General features: G+C 38.2%; 1 protein-coding gene across 7 annotated transcripts in view; it reads left to right on the forward strand.

The window, feature by feature from the left end:
- Nucleotides 1–16,570, forward strand: part of BCAS3 (BCAS3 microtubule associated cell migration factor) — a 611,032-nt gene that overhangs the window by 302,922 nt on the left and 291,540 nt on the right. For all 7 annotated transcript variants that reach the window (XM_045984131.1, XM_045984134.1, XM_045984132.1 and 4 more), the window contains 3 exons: nt 2,483–2,607; nt 5,416–5,581; nt 7,768–7,868. In XM_045984131.1, coding sequence (XP_045840087.1) covers nt 2,483–2,607; nt 5,416–5,581; nt 7,768–7,868 — 392 coding nt within the window. The remainder of the gene's footprint in view (nt 1–2,482; nt 2,608–5,415; nt 5,582–7,767; nt 7,869–16,570) is intronic.

Below are 16,570 nucleotides of genomic sequence, written 5' to 3' on the forward strand. Positions count from 1 at the left end.
AAATAAAGGCTTTGAAGGACAATTTACACTCTAAGGTATTACAACAATGAGCATCATAACCGGAAAGTGTAATATAATGGTGGTTACCCTGATACTGAGGAAAGGTGTGTGTTTGTTCTGGGGTAGGTGGGGTCAAGGTGTGGGAGTCTTCTTTTCTACTGGTAGGTTATTGTAGTTGTGGTAGATGAAATCAGGAAGATGTGAAACTTTCTAGAACCAGACTCATTTCATCACAAAAACTTTTTTTTTTAAAAACCATGTCTCTTAATTCCCTGTCACTGGAAGTCTGACTGTGACTGGTGTTGGTAGGTTAGGCAGGGGTGTGGTTTTTATTGGTAATGATGTGAAGTGATTAAGAAATGTTAATGATGGAAAGAAGAGGCCTTTTCATATATGGCAAGGGCATTACCATAGATTTGGCACAAAGAGAAAGCCAAAAAGACCAATCGGAGTGGACTCTGACCCAAACTTTTTGCTTTCTTTTTTTTTTTTTTTTAATTTATTTATTTGACAGAGAGATACGGGGAAGCAGGCTCCCTGCTGAGCAGAGAGCCCGATGTGGGGCTCAATCCCAGGACCCTGGGATCATGACCTGAGCCGAAGGCAGAGGCTTTAACCCACTGAGCCACCCAGGCGCCCAACTTTTTGCTTTCTGTAGGAGGAAGATGTCAGAGCAGAAGGCTGGGGAAATAAAATATTGGAAAACTATTTCAGGTGTCATAGGGACCTGGAAACTGAGATTACCAAAGCACAGTTTGGTGTTTTGGAAAATTAGGTAAAGGTGGTATGCCATGTAGAAGACACTTAACCCTGTTGAGTACCATGATACGGGAAGGCACTGCCGTGATTACCTTACGCACTTGCCCTAATACAGTGGCTCTTAAACCCAAGCATGCACCAGAATTTCCTGGAGGGCTTGTTAAAAAAAAAGAAATTACTGAAACTAAAAGCACAGATGATTAGGCCCTGCTCCCAGAGTTTGGAGTGTGGCTTGATGAATATTTGTATATCTCAGAAGTACTCAGATGGGGGCGCCTGGGTGGCTCAGTTGGTTAAGCCGCTGCCTTCGGCTCAGGTCGTGATCCCAGGGTTCTGGGATCGAGTCCCGCATCGGGCTCTCTGCTCGGCAGGGAGCCTGTTTCCTTCTCATTCTCTCTGCCTGCCTCTCTGCCTACTTGTGATCTCTCTCTCTGTCAAATAAATAAATGAAATCTTTAAAAAAAAAAAAAAAAGAAGTACTCGGATGGTACTTCTAGCCAGGGAGCCCATGTAGAGAACAAATAACAAATAATAAGAAATATAACAGAAATAAATAACAAATAATGCTTAAAAACCCCCATGAAATAGGCATTACTATTTTTATTTTACGTATTAGCCATCTGAGCCCTAAGAAGTTAAATAACTCAACGAAAGTCACACAGCTAAGAAGTGGCAGCATTCAGGTTTCTTCCCAGCTCCCAAACCCAATCTTTCTCCACCTAATCATACGTTACTAAATGATAAAGAGATAAAGGACAGTGAACAAAAGAAGGTAGAAATGATGTTATTTGACATTGGAGACTGACTAGCAGTGTAGGAACATCAGAGCTCTGGTGTCCAGACTGGGCTGTGATCTTGACCAGTATGCAGTGAGGCTATTTTCTGGTGTCTGATTTAGAGAAAGCCTGACCACCATTTATCTGAGGTGGTGAGCAGAATTGCCAGTGAGCTTTGAGGAGGCCTTTGCCAAGTCAGAAGAGAAATAATAGAATTTCACAGAAGATGAAAGGTTGATATTAGAAGTGATGGTATAAAAGCTAATTTGGAGAAAACAAAGAGGAAAGCAAGTACTTTTTCATGGTAGTTACATCAGTGACTTAAGTAATCCTCAAACATGTGAAGAACAGAGCAGAAATACACATTGTTTTCACAAAGCCTTGAAGAAAAAATAAATAGTTAAATCAGTGAATATGATTGCGTTAGAACATTCAAGATTCTCCCCCTACATTGTCTAACTATGCAGCATTGGGCTGAACCATTTGCGGGGTTTAATTCTGTGTCATCTCATTATTTTCATACACGCCATCTCCATTCAATTGTCCTGTCAGTCCCACATTTTATATATCAAAATGAAATGATAAATGATTTTATTATTGTGAGATACTTACACTGGTTCCATTGTTCCACTTTAAAATCTTCAAGGAAATATTATCCATCTGAAAAGAAGGGACTTGGATTTCACCAACACATACTTCAAAAAGGGGTTAATTTTTATTGTTTTTATATGTTACTATTGTGATAATACTCCAGAATTCTGCACTAACTGTATTTCTACTGCAGAACATAGTCTCACAGCATCAGTTATTACTTAAGGCAAAATGCATGTCCACATTGGAGGGTTTGAATTCTCAGGGGTGGAATTTTAAAGAAAATAATGTTACTGTCTTGAGGTCTGTGATTCCATCATGGTTAATTGTTTTTTACTGTCATTTTATTTTTTAAGCAAAGTTAAACCACCTCCACAAATTTCACCCAGCAAATCGATGGGCGGAGAATTTTGTGTGGCTGCAATGTTCGGGACATCCAGATCGTGGTTTGCAAATAATGCAGGTCTTAAAAGAGAAAAAGGTATGGAGCTTAATGAAGCTTAAACTTGCCACTTGTAACTTTTGTTTCTTGAGGGAAATTCATAGTAGTTCTTCTTGAATAATCTTGAACCCACTATTCTCTGAATCCATTTTAACATTCAGTTAGCATGTTTCTCCTCAACTACTCAAGCTTCATTAAGGACAAAGGCTATCCTCTCACTATAAATGTGAAATTAATTGCCCATCTGAATGTATTTTGCTTTGTTGATAACAGTCTACCAGTGTCCTCAACATCGTTAATTCCATTCCAGTGTGCATTTTTACATTATTTTATACTTACATTTGTGACAAGCAAATTCCGTGCCATTGCCTCTGAGGTGTTATCCCTGTTTTAGAGACAAGGAGCTCGAGTCCAACGAGTTTGAATCTTAGCTAAAACCACCAATTAGGAAGTAATGGTATCCGAGTTTGAATCCACGTTTTCTAAAGCGCCGTCCTGACATTAAGAAACAAACAAAAACCCACCACCAACAACTTTGCCATGTTATAAGTTAAAAGATAAAAACAGGCTCCTGCTCATAAATGAGTCATTTTTTAAAAAAATATTTATTTATTTATTAGAGAGCGAGAGAGAGCACGTGTGAAAGTGAGGGGAGAGGCAGAGGGAGAGGAAAAGAGAGAATCTCAAGCAGACTCCACACTGAACATGGAGCCTGACATGGGGATCAATCCCATGACCCTGAGGTCACAACCTAAGCTGAAATCAAGGGTCAGACAGTCAACCCACTGAGCCACCCAGGCACCTCTAAGAGTCATCTTTTATGGTAACCATTGCTCCCTTGAGTTTACAGAGCTGTGTTTTTTTAAATCCCTGCTTCAGTCACCAAGATCAATACCTAAAATTTTTATATAATTACTGCTTTAGTATGTTACTCCTTATTGTTTGTGTGTAGAGGAGTGCCTGCATTTGTGGATCAGGTATTTAATTTTGAATGTTAAGATTGTGCCCTTATTATTTCAGCACTATTAAAGTAGGTCACAAACTGAGTTGTTAGCAAGGCTCTTCTCTGCCCAGCTCCACAGGCTGTATTGTTCTTGGCAAAATGGCCCTGCTTTACGCTCAGTACTGGCAGTCAGACATCAGCCCTCTCCCTTGTTATCGCCTTTCTGTGACCCTTTCCTTGGAAATAGGATCTCAGGCACAGCAGGTTCCTTGCCTAAGTGGGAGAGGATACAGTAAAGTATGCAAGCCTTCCATTTTCTTATCCCATCTCTACTTTTTTGTTACCTCCTTAGTTTTAATGATGCTATCAAAATGACTTTTTGTTACTTGTTAAAATCCTCTGTGAAGCTCAATTTCAAATGCTTCTCCCTTCTGTTCTAATTACCCTTTTAACTTACTACTCCTTTATGTCCCACTGACTGGTCGTTAGCCATTTCTCAAATCAGCTGTAATTGAGTCCTCTGGCATGGAGATAAGGTGACCCACCCAGCATTCATGTGTCATTTTATATGCTCCTAGGTTTACTGTAAAACCCAAGATAGAGGACTAAACCTGTTTTTGTAGTGAGGACATGTGTACTCCTTATAAAGTCATTTGATTAGATCCATATTCAGCACTTGACCTTAAAGTATGAGTGGTCTTCCTTTACCGTAGGCCAGTGGGCCAATGATCCCATGGAGAGGAAAGAAGAAAGAAGATTTGGCAGAGGAGGATGTGCATGTTTCTCATTTATTTGTTTTAATCCAGACTTTAAAAATAAAGTTTGTGATGCTTAGGTGGCTCAGTTAGTTAAGTGTCTGACTACTGATTTTGGCTCATGTCATAATCTCAGGGTCATGAGATTGAGCCCTGTGTCAAGAATCCTTGTTCAGCAGGGGGAGTCTGCTGGAGATTCTCTCCTTACCTCTTCTTCTGGCCCTCCCCCATCCAATAAACAAATCAGTCTTTAAAAAAAATAAAGTTTTCTGAGAGAAAGCAGAGAAGTTGGGCTGATTTAGGCATGCAGAGAGCCTCTCATGCAGTTGAGTTGGTACATCCTGCATAACTACTTTTTTGTCCATATGTTGTTCCTTTCCAGTTAGTCCTAGTCCTTCCCTATCCCACCTGCTATCATTCATTTTTTGTAATGGGGAACAAATTACATGGCAGAAAAATGCAAAAGGCTGTGAAATGTTTCACTGTATTAGAATTTTTTTTTCATTTTATTTATTTTTTTCAGTGTAACAGTATTCATTCTTTTTGCACAACACCCAGTGCTCCATGCAAAACGTGCCCTCCCCATTACCCACCACCTGTTCCCCCAACCTCCCACCCCTGACCCTTCAAAACCCTCAGGTTGTTTTTCAGACTACATAGTCTCTTATGGTTCGAATTTTGAGGATCTTTTCATCATTTTTGAAATAAATTGCTTAAGATTTAAAGTTATTTTGATTCTCATACTCATTAGCATTCACTTCTAAGAAGCAACCTTTAGGGGCGCCTGGGTGGCTTAGTGGGTTAAGCCACTGCCTTCAGCTCGGGTTGTGATCCTGGGGTCCTGGGATCGAGTCCTGCATTGGGTTCTCAGCTTCAGCAGGGATCCTGCTTTCCCCTCTCTCTCTCTGCCTGCCTCTCTGCCTATTAGTGCTGTCTATCAAATAAATTTAAAAATTCTTTAAAAAAGTATAAAATCTCAATTTAAGAAGCAACCTTTAGGCAGGGAGCAGGCACCACGTAAAACATTTCCTGCCATATTTTCTCTCAACAGCGTCAAAAACGGACGGAAAGGTCAGTAACCTGTAAAAATTGCACTGTGCTCCTTTTATGCCATTATTGCACAATGAGGATTTGTTTTTCTGTTTGTAGATCAGTCCAAACAAGTTGTAGTTGAGTCTCTCTACATCATTAGCTGCTATGGGACCTTAGTGGAGCACATGATGGAGCCACGGCCTCTGAGCACTGCCCCCAAGATTAGTGATGACACCCCACTGGAAGTGATGACCTCCCCTCGAGCCAGCTGGACTCTGGTTAGGTAGGACCTCTTTTCATTGTGTTTAGCAGCTTTATTGAGGTATAAAATATTGAAAATGTACAATCTGATCAAATTTGACATATGTATACAGCTGTGAAACCATCACTGTGATCAACATTGTAAGTATGTCCATCACCCCCAAATGTTTTCTTGTGCCTCTTTGCAGTCTGTCCCTCTTGCCCCTCTTCATTCCTACCTCACCCACTGAGCCCCAGGCAACCACTGCTTTCTATTATCGGAGATTAGTTTATAGTTTCTAGAACTTTATATAAATGGAATCATAGTGTGTCTGCTCTTTTTTTTGTCTTCCTTCTTTCCACCCAGCAAAATTATTTTGATCCATCCCTGTTGTTGCATGTATCAGTAATTCCTTTTTTTGAGATAATTTACATATAATACAGTTCACCCTTCTAAAGTGTATTTTCAGTAGGTTGTATACCCATCACCGCAGTCAACTTTCATCACCCCCAAAAGAAACCTTGTACCCATTAGCGGTCTCTCTCCATTTTCACCAAACCCTTCATCCCTAGGCAACTACAATTTGCTTTCTGTCTCTTTGGATCTGCCTACTATGGACATTACATATAAATGGAATCATATAACATGTGGCCTTTTTCATTTGATTTTCTTCAGGTAGCATAATGTTTTCAAGGTCCATCCATGTTATAACACGTATCAGGAATTCATTCCTTTTTATGACCCAATAATAGCCCACTGCATGTTATGCCACCTTTTGTGTCCATTTGTTTATTCTTCTCGTTTATCCGTCAGTAGATGACACTTCCACTTTTTAGCTGTCATGAATTATGCTGCTGAGAACATTCTTGTACAGACTTTTTTGTGATCATGTTTTCAGTTGTCTTTGCTTGCCTCCTTTGAGTTACCTTGTCCTTGCATCTTTGTATTACATTTTCCAGAACTTGGGTTTTGTTTTTTTGGTTTTTTTCTATCCCACGTATAGAGCTTTAGTGCTTCCTCTGTTTCCAGTCTCATGTTCACTGAAAATAGAAGGTATATTGGAATAACTGTTAAGGGGACTGGAAATGAATATAAACAGATTGAAAGGTTTCACCAAGATATAATGGCTAAACATTGTAGAAATGTTTATTAAGAATCAGAGCCCTTCTCGGGGCACCTGGGTGGCTCAGTGGTTTAAGCCTCTGCCTTCAGCTCAGGTCATGATCTCAGGGTCCTGGGATCGAGCCCCGCATCGGGCTCTCTGCTCAGCAGGGAGCCTGCTTCCTCCTCTCTCTCTGCCTGCCTCTCTGCCTACTTGTGATCTCTCTCTCTCTGTCCAATAAATAAATAAAATCTTAAAAAAAAAAAAAGAAACTTAAAAAAAAAAAAAAGAATCAGAGCCCTTCTCAAAAGTACATGATCATTAGAATCTTTATAAGCTAGTGTTAAGAGGGAGAAATAAAATCTGGAATAAAACCTGTTCAACACAGTGTATAGGGGTATAGAAGAGACAGAAAAAAATTTGTCCTGACAAGTATGGAAGAAAACAGACAAAAATGGATATGAAAATAATCCTTTTCCTTTTGACATTTTAAAATATTCTTATATTGATTTTTGAAGGCTCCAGCATTCTTTACTACTACTTTACTGGACTAGATTGATCTGATCAATATCTTATTTATCAAGCTATTTAGGAACAGGCAGATCTAATTAAAATTACTGCACCATCATTGTTGAAATAAATGGCTTATTTTGGAACTCAGATTCTAATTAGGTCTCTAATAAGTCAGCCATTAATTTAACTGTGTGGGTTTTTTTTTAAAAGCACTTTTACCTGCTTTATTTTATTTTTAAAATATACTTATATTCTGAGAGTAGTGAGCTCCAGCGGTTGTCTGAAATTAGGTAAAATTAGAGCCACTTAATCTTGACATTGAATAACACGCTTCCTCTCTGTCCGGTGCTTTGAATGTCTTGTCTATCCTATTGGAAGGTCTTCTGCTATTAAACCAATATCAGCTCTATGTAATTGTATGAGTCACCACTACCTTTTTTATTCTTTTAAAGCAGATGGCCTTGTATTTAGGTTTCAGCACTCCCAACAAGTTCACTTTAATGATTACAAAGATAGTGTGAGTTTATATCAGTGTCTGTAAATGGTGACAGTGATGTGATTTACATCCCATCTATTAACCTTAAATATTAATATTCTTCTGCCGTTTCCTTAGAACTCCTCAATGGAATGAATTGCAACCACCGTTTAATGCAAACCACCCTCTGCTCCTTGCTGCAGATGCAGTCCAGTATTATCAGTTCCTGCTTGCTGGCCGTAAGTAGTTCCCATTGTTTTTTACCTACTGTACAGTGTTTTGAGATTTCATCTTAAAATGCTGACTTTTAATGCATCCATGCATATTACCACAGGTCCACAGACCATAGGCCATAAAAATCAGATTGAGGCAAGTAAGATATTTAATATAAATGTAAACCGTAAGCCTTGGTACACATTAAGTATGCCTCTGGCTGTTCATGTCCCATGGCCATGAGATATACACCTGCAGTTATATAAGTTCATGGGGCTATATCTGGTAGTCTCGAAAGTTGTTTTTTTTTTTTTTTTAAAGGAGGATACTGGGATATAATAAACTTCATAAAACTTGGTATCTGTTTCTGACATGAAAAAAATATAAGCCATGTTTCACTGTCAAAAGTATCAGCCAGGTTTTCCTTCTGTAGATTTTATTGGGAACAGTGAAGTAATGATTGCAACTCCATTTGGTATTTATTTGTTTGTTTACTTTTATATCTAAGCCCTGACATTTATAGAAATTGATCTACATTCTTTCTTCACTTGAGAAGATGCACATTGAGGTAGAAACAGGTTATTTTGTAGGGGAGGCATGGAAAGATAATTTAATATTTATTATCCAGTTTATAGTCATAGAATTTAAAATTCTTTACAATTTTAATTTAACTTTGTAGGATTGACTGGATCCTTTATTTAACTTGACGGCTGTGAGTGCTGTATGTTTTTAAGAAACTTCCTAAAAATCAACATTGACATGCCTTTAATGGAGTTTTGTTTTATTGAACTTACTATCTTGCCTGGCTGTTTTAGCAGCACGAAGTGAAATAGTTCTAAAACTGTTTTATTTTATGTTTATAATGTGTTATATATTATACTGGAAACAAAATTTACCGACTTTGCTCGAAATTTCTAAAAGTCCATAATTGTAACTCGTAGTTGGCAGTCTCGCTCTCTTTTAAAATTGAATTCACTGATTTTTTCCAGCATGGATTTACTGAGTGATTTCTCTGTGTCAGGCACTTGTGAGTTAAACATGAATAGCATGTTGCTTCTGTTCTCAGTGAATTCACTAATTCGGGAGCAGGTGTTTAATAAAAAAGTAAAATAAAATGAGATGGGTATATCAGTGAACTATGAGTGCAGAATTTCAGTTGCCAAAGTCCTCAGAGGGAGGTATATGTAAGCGGTTTTGGGTTCGAGAAGCAGAGTTACAGACATCTATAGATGTTATTAGGTCATGGAAGCATATATTTAGTTCTTATCATTTGAATCATTGAATTAGGAAAAAAATGACATTTATATAATACCAAATTTAAATCATAAGAACATATTCCCCCCTACCTCTCAACAGGGGTGAAAATAACCCCTGTTATTTTTTCATTTTGAATGAGGTAGAGTTGACTCAGAAATAATCTTCCTTTGCTTTGTTTTATTATTTTGATATTTTGTTATTTATTTTGTCCAGTAGGCAAACAGTATATAGGCAAACAGATACCCAGAACAAAAATTAAGGCAAAAACCAAATGTAGCTCTGTCCCTTAATTTTCGTGTTCTGGCAAATTAAGCTGATTGACGTTGCTTATTTTAGCAGCTCTAAACACCTTTGTCCAGTTCTCAGAATTACAGAGAGCTCTAGGTGCACAGTTTAGAACCACCACTGTAGGCAGTAGCAAGCCACCAAATGTTTCCAGGCACTGGAGTGACACTGTCAGAACTGCATTTTAGAAAGGCACTCTGGCAATGTTATAATGCGAGGTTCAGAGGAGGGGAGGTGTGTGGAGGCTCAGTGATCCTGGATGAGAGCGCTTCAATTCAGTCTGTATTACGGAAAAGACAGGACAAACCTGTGAGATGTTGCAGAGTTGGAATAGAAAAGAATTAGAGATAATTTGAAAGAAAGGAGTCACTGATAATTCTGTGGTTTCTAATGAAAATATGTCATATAAATGCATTTTATGTTAGAACATTCCAGATGGACTAGCCTGGGACAAGGATAAAATGGCCGGAGTTCCAGTTCCAAATCACCTCTCAATTATTTGATAAATATAAAATATTAATAACAATATTTACTCTTATAAAGGTGTTGTTATAGTCAACGAAGGGATGCTAAAGTTCTATAAAAACTGTAAACATCGGGGCGCCTGGGTGGCTCAGTGGGTTAAGCCGCTGCCTTCGGCTCAGGTCATGATCTCAGGGTCCTGGGATCGAGTCCCTCATCGGGCTCTCTTCTCAGCGGGGAGCCTGCTTCCCTCTCTCTCTCTATGCCTGCCTCTCTGCCTGCTTGTGATCTCTCTCTGTCAAATAAATAAATAAAATCTTTAAAAAAAAACAAACTGTAAACATCCACCCTATACAGTAACTAACTTGAATTTAAATTTTTTAAAAAGGGGGGCGCCTGGGTGGCTCAGTGGGTTAAAGCCTCTGCCTTCGGCTCAGGTCGTGATCCCGGGGTCCTGGGATCGAGCCCCACATTGGGCTCTCTGCTCAGTGGGGAGCCTGTTTCCCTTCCTCTCTCTCTGCCTGCCTCTCTGCCTGCTTGTGATCTCTGTCTGTCAAATAAATAAAATCTTTAAAAAAAAAATTTTTTTTTAAAGGGAAAAACCTGTAAAACAGTTTAAGCATCATCTGTATCTTTGTTTCTTAACTCAAAAGTACTGATTTTCAAATAATAGACTTCAGGGATGTAATAATGGAATACCTATTCCGACTATGTGATTCTGATCATGTTGTAATATCTGCTGTGTAAGTGATCGATGCAATTAATTTGTTTTCTCTTACTTTGTGAAATACCACTGATATAATTTAGTAGGTCTTTAAAAAAAAACCTAAGAGATAGGTAATTCTGTAATAATTTTATATTCTTTATATTGATGGCAGAGACACAGAATTAGCCTGATTTTATTTTATTTTGATTTTAAAGATTTTATTTATTTATTTGACAGAGAGAGAGAGAGAAAACACAAGCAGGGAGAGTGGGAGAGAGAGAAGCAGGCTTCCCACTGAGCAGGGAGCCTGACTCGAGGCTTGATCCCAGGATCCTGGGATCATGACCCCAGCCAAAGGCAGACACCCAATGACTGAGCCACCCAATTGCCCCAGAATTAGTCTGATTTTAAAGTCCCCGTTTCCTTAGATAAAGAAAGATAATTTGATTGGGAGTCCTGGACATGCCATATATTACAGGACTGAAGCAATTAAATATGCAAAAGGTGGACATCTGCGTCAGAGGAGTAAAAGCCTGAAATATAATTGGTAAAAGCAATGCTGGAGCCAGTTTAGAGAAAATGTCTTTACCTGCCCATCTGTTGAGTCCTTAATGTAAGTTAGAGCCTCATTAAGAAGACATTCTTATTACCCTTTTGCTTTGTCTCTAGTTCCTCTTACTGAAACCATTTGAAAAGATGTTGTGACCTCTTAAAACCTGATGCCAAGGAGTTTTTTGTTTTACTTAACCATATTGAAAATCACCTCTTATTTCTCAACTTGAAGATTTGATAAATACATTACTGGAAGTATTTTCAGATATAACCATTCGGAATAAAACTCTAATGCCAATTTGATGTTGCAGCATTTTCTCAGATGTTGCAAGCATTTTCTTTGGTGTTGTATTTTGGATCTGTGGATCAAATGAAGCAGACTTGTACAAACTCCGGAAATGATAATAATAGTAGACAAAGCATGATGTAAATGGAAATGGGAAAGAGACTTTGTCTCAGGGAGAAGAGAGTAGGAGAGCAGGATGTTTAGCAAGGAATCCCCACTCCCCTTCCAGCCCTGTAATCATAATAAATACACTGGTAGTTGATAAACAGAGTTCTGCATATGTGGCAAAAGGGTAAATGGTGGGGGGAGGGAAGAGAAATCTGCCTGAAACACTAAAGACTTATCACCTAATTTTAAAGTGAAGGAAGTAAAAACCAAAATTTTGTGTTTTTAGAAAAACTTTAATTTTTTAGAGAGAGAGCATGGTGGGGGGTCAGGTGGGCCGGGAAGGGGCAGAGGGAGAGAGAAAATCTTAAGCAGGCTCCACTCCTAGCAGCAGACCCACGCAGGGCTACAATCTTATGATCCCGAGATCACAACCTGAGCGGAAATCAAGAGTAAAATGCTTAATGAACTCAGCCACCTAAGCACCCCAAATTTTGTGTTCTTAACTGTCATGATATTTCCCACCTATATTAATTGAATGGGAAAGATTCAAAATTAAGGCATTTTGGTCTATCATAAATTGACTTATACTAGAATGTTCTTTACATTATGGAGGTGGAGATGTCTTCTTCGTTATTAGGTTGAATCATAGATATTACCATTTTGAGTAAGTAAAACAGGAATAAAATATCAGCAAATTCATATGGTTTTATTGAGTAGATTGATTAAATGTGCAAAGTGAATGTACAGACAGTAATCTGATCTTGCTGTATAGTTCAGTAAAGGTAAATTCAAGAATCTAATATTAAAAAATTGTTTTGCTTTGGTCATAAGAAATCTCATGAATAGTATATAAAAAGATTATAGCAGAGGAAATTCATAATTTTTGTGTTAATGCTATTTTTTCTCCTTTGAAAAAAATTACATACTGTAATTACCTTTTCTAAAATAGGCACTTTTTTCAGTGTATTACTTTGCCAAAAACAAAGATAAACATTAAGAGACTAACGAATGTCATCTAGCCTTGAATATGATCCCAAAATAGACAGTAACTTTTTCTTTTGTCCGCTTCAGAGCTTCCCAAATTGTAAATTAAAGATAGGGCTTAGTGAATTGACTTGGGAAAGTTTTATTTAGGGGAAAAAGAATGTTTCCTCCTTTTCTTCCAGGTAATTTGGCAGCAGCAGTATTTTTAAGTTGCTAACATTAACTGGCTTTGTTGGAGGGGAGGTCAGACTTTGAATTTCTGAGGTAATCCCTGGGTATGTGAGAAGTTCCTCCCTAAACTCACTGAGATTTCTTTGTTAAGTGGTAACAAGAGATCATTCAACAGAAACATAGCTTTGATATACAATAAAAAGTTGATCAGGATCGATAGAACCTCTCTGTTTTGCTGGGGATATAATTGTTTTCCTCTACCTTTAAAAGCATTATAGGAAAGTTGAGGAGAACCTTTGACACCATATGGAAAGGAATGAAAAACACAGAAGGTGGTTAAAACATACATGTTTCAGACATGTACATTTCGGTTGGATTTAAATTTTTTTATATGTGAAAGTAATGTTTTTTTTATTGGGCATTTCTTGAGGCTCCCTTTGAGACTGACCATTCCTCTGAAACAACAACATAAAATAGAATATGTAAAAGAACCATTTTCAAGTCACTGGACACGAGGGAGTGAAGGACAGTGATTTCTGGGAGATGGGAAGCAAACGAGGCAAAAGTCTTACAACCGCCTGTAGTTATTGCTTGCAGGAGTCTGTGGGCCATGCTGCAGTAGCAGAGGTTGGGGGTGTGTGTGTGGAAGTGGAATACAGGGAAGATGGAGCAGAGAGTCCAGAAAGACCAAGGAAGAGCACTTATCAGCAAACTATTATGAACTATTATTGTAAATAAAGTTTTACTCCAACAGCCTCGCCATTTCATTTCTGTTGTTTATGGCCACTTTAAAATTAGGACCACAGATTTGAGTCATCATGACCCACAAAGCCCTGTTTACTGTCTGTTAACTCCTAACCTAGAATTTGTGGGATACACCATCAGAGAGAAGGGATCTGTACAGAATGTGAGCTCTGAAGATCTGCAGAGGGTCCACAACACAGTATTGGTGGTTGTAGGAAACTGCCGGAAACCGAGGAAACAACCATCAGAGAGTCCTAGAGGGCACAGAGCCTGGAGCTTATACATGGTCAGGAATCGTGAAACTACAGCAGTTCTTGTAATTGTATTCTGTGTGTTTGAGAAGTTAAATGGAGACGTGGGAAATTTTAAAGATTCAAATCAAAGTTCTGGATAAGAAAGCCTAAATCTGAAAGCTGTACTTTGGATAAGATGAGGATCAATTAGGGATTGCAGAAGAAAATATTAGTGAACTCGAAAATAGACCAAGAGAAATTATCCAAAGTGAAACACTGAAAAAAAACCCAGTATTTTAAATAGCTTCACAGAGCTGCGGGATAATCCTATACTTGAAATCAGAGTCCCTAACTATAAACTCACAGATCCACAAAGGTCAATAAATCCCAAACACAGGAAACTTAAAGAAAACTCTACCAAGGTATATTATAATCACATTGCTCAAAATCATTTAAAAAGGGAAAAATCTTAAAAGCAGCCAGAGGGGGAAAAAAAAGATGTTATATCCCAAGGCAAAAATGATAGGAATGACAGATTTAAGTACTGAAAGGAAGCACCTGTTAATCTAGATTTCTGTGCCCCTCCCCACCCTTCAAAATGAAAGAACATTTTTTTCAGATATATAAAAGATTAAAAAATGATCAGCAATACTCATGCTCTATATGGCATGTTAAAGGAAGTCCTTCAAGCAGAAGAGAAATGATACTAGATGGAAAGGAATGAAGAACACTGAAAAGGGTTAAAATATACAATATGTGAGGGGGTTTGGTAATGGTTGATGTCTCTTTAAAATAAAATTTCCTGGGGTGCCTGGGTGGCTCAGTCGGTTAAGTGTCTGTGTTTGGCTCAGGTAATGATCTCAGTGTCTTGGGATCGAGCCCCGCATTGGGTTCTCTGGTCAGTGGGGAGCCTCCCTCTCCTTCTGCCTGGCGCTCTGCCTACTTGTGATCTCTCTCTCTGTGTCAAATAAATAAAATTTTTAAAATAAAAAATAAAATGTACTCTCTGGGCTCCTGGGTGGTTCAGTCGGTTGAGCATCTGACTTTTGGTTTCAGCTCAGTCATGATCTCAGGGTTGTGAGATCAAGCCCCACATCAGGTGCTGTCCTCCCATGAAGCTTGTTTAAGATACTCTCCCTCTCCCTCTGCCCCTTCCCAGCATGCTCTCTCTCTTAAAATTAATTAATTAGTTGTTAATACACAAACAGTATCCATTTATTGAGGTCTTTAAAATACACATATAAACAGGGGCGTCTGGGTGGCTCAGTGGGTTAAAGCTGCTGCCTTCAGCTCAGGTCATGATCTCAGAGTCTGGGATCGAGCCCCGCATTGGGCTCTCTGCTCAGCAGGGAGCCTGCTTCCTCCCCTCTCTCTCTCTGCCTGCCTCTCTGCCTACTTGTGATCTCTGTCGGATAAATAAATAAAATCTTTAAAAAAAAATACACATATAGACATATATACACATGAATGTGTGTATGTATGTATATATATATTGTGTGTGTTTGTGTGCATAATGTATGTCACTAGTAGCATTAAGGCCAAGAGTATGGGAAATGGAACTATTGTAAGGTTTTGTTTTTGTTTTTTAATTTATTTGAGACACAGAGAGAAACAGACCCCCTGCTCAGCAGGGAGCAGGAGACTCCCCACTGAGGGAGAAGCAGATCCCTGCTAAGTAGGGAGTCTGATGTGGAACTCAGACCCAGGACTCCGAGATCATGACCTGCGCTGTTTCTGAACCACCCAGGTGCCCTTTTGTAAGGTTTTTAGAATGTGTATGAGTGGTATAACATGACTTGAAGGTAAACTGTGATGTGTATAACGAAATGTATGTGATGTATGTAATGAAACCAAAAGCAACCGACACCAAGAAAGGAAATAAAAGGGAAACAAATAAGCAAGATGATGTAACCCTGAGCATATCAGCACTCGTATTAGTTATAAATAGTCTGAACATCCTAAGAAAAAAATAAAAGATTGTCAAATTGGATTTAAAAAAAAAACCAAACCCAACTATATTGATGCTTAGGAGAAACATACTTTAAACCCTGAGCTACTACATTAATATCAGACTACTTAGAATACTCTACCCAACAACAGTAGAATATACATTCTTTCCAAGTGCACAGCAAACAGTGACAAGGATAGGCCATCTTCTGTGCCATCAAACATGTCTCAATAAATTGAAGAGCTATCAAGTCATATAACGTATATATTCTCTGACCACAATGGAATTAAATAAGAAATGAATAACAGATCTCTGGAAAATCCACAAATATTTGGAAACTAAACAACATACTTCTAAATAATACATGGTCCACAGAGGAAATCAAAAGGGAAATTAGAAATTATTTTGAACTGAATGAAAATGACAACAGAACAGAGCCATATCTTAGAATACTATTCAGGGAAAAAAAGGTGGGTTGCTGTATAAATACATGCAACAAATTGGATGAATCTCAAGGACATTATGCCAAATGAAAAAGCCAACCTCAAAAGTTTGCTTACTACACATTTTAAAAACACCAAGAGCAGAAAAGATTCCGTTTATATAACATTCTCAAAATGACAAAGTTAGAGAGATGAACGACAAATTAATGTTGACCAGGGCTTAGAGACAGAATAGAAGGGAAGGTGTTGGATGTGATTATAAAGGGTTAGGTAGATCTTTGTGGTGAGGACATAGATCTGTATCTTGATTATAGTTGAGGTTCCACAAATAAACATGCTACAAAATTGGTTAGAACTCTATACAAACATACAAGCAACACACATACACACCCTCACACAAATGAGTGTATGTAAAACTGTATATATAAAACTGGTGAATAAAGTCTTGGATTGTACCAATGGTAATTTCCTCATTTTGAAACTAGGTGAAGGCTATACAAGACTGTGCTGTACTATTTTGCAACTTCTCATGAATCTGTAATCATTTCA

This window comes from Meles meles, chromosome 18 (genome assembly GCF_922984935.1).
Source record: "Meles meles chromosome 18, mMelMel3.1 paternal haplotype, whole genome shotgun sequence".
NCBI classification, from domain to species: domain Eukaryota; kingdom Metazoa; phylum Chordata; class Mammalia; order Carnivora; family Mustelidae; genus Meles; species Meles meles.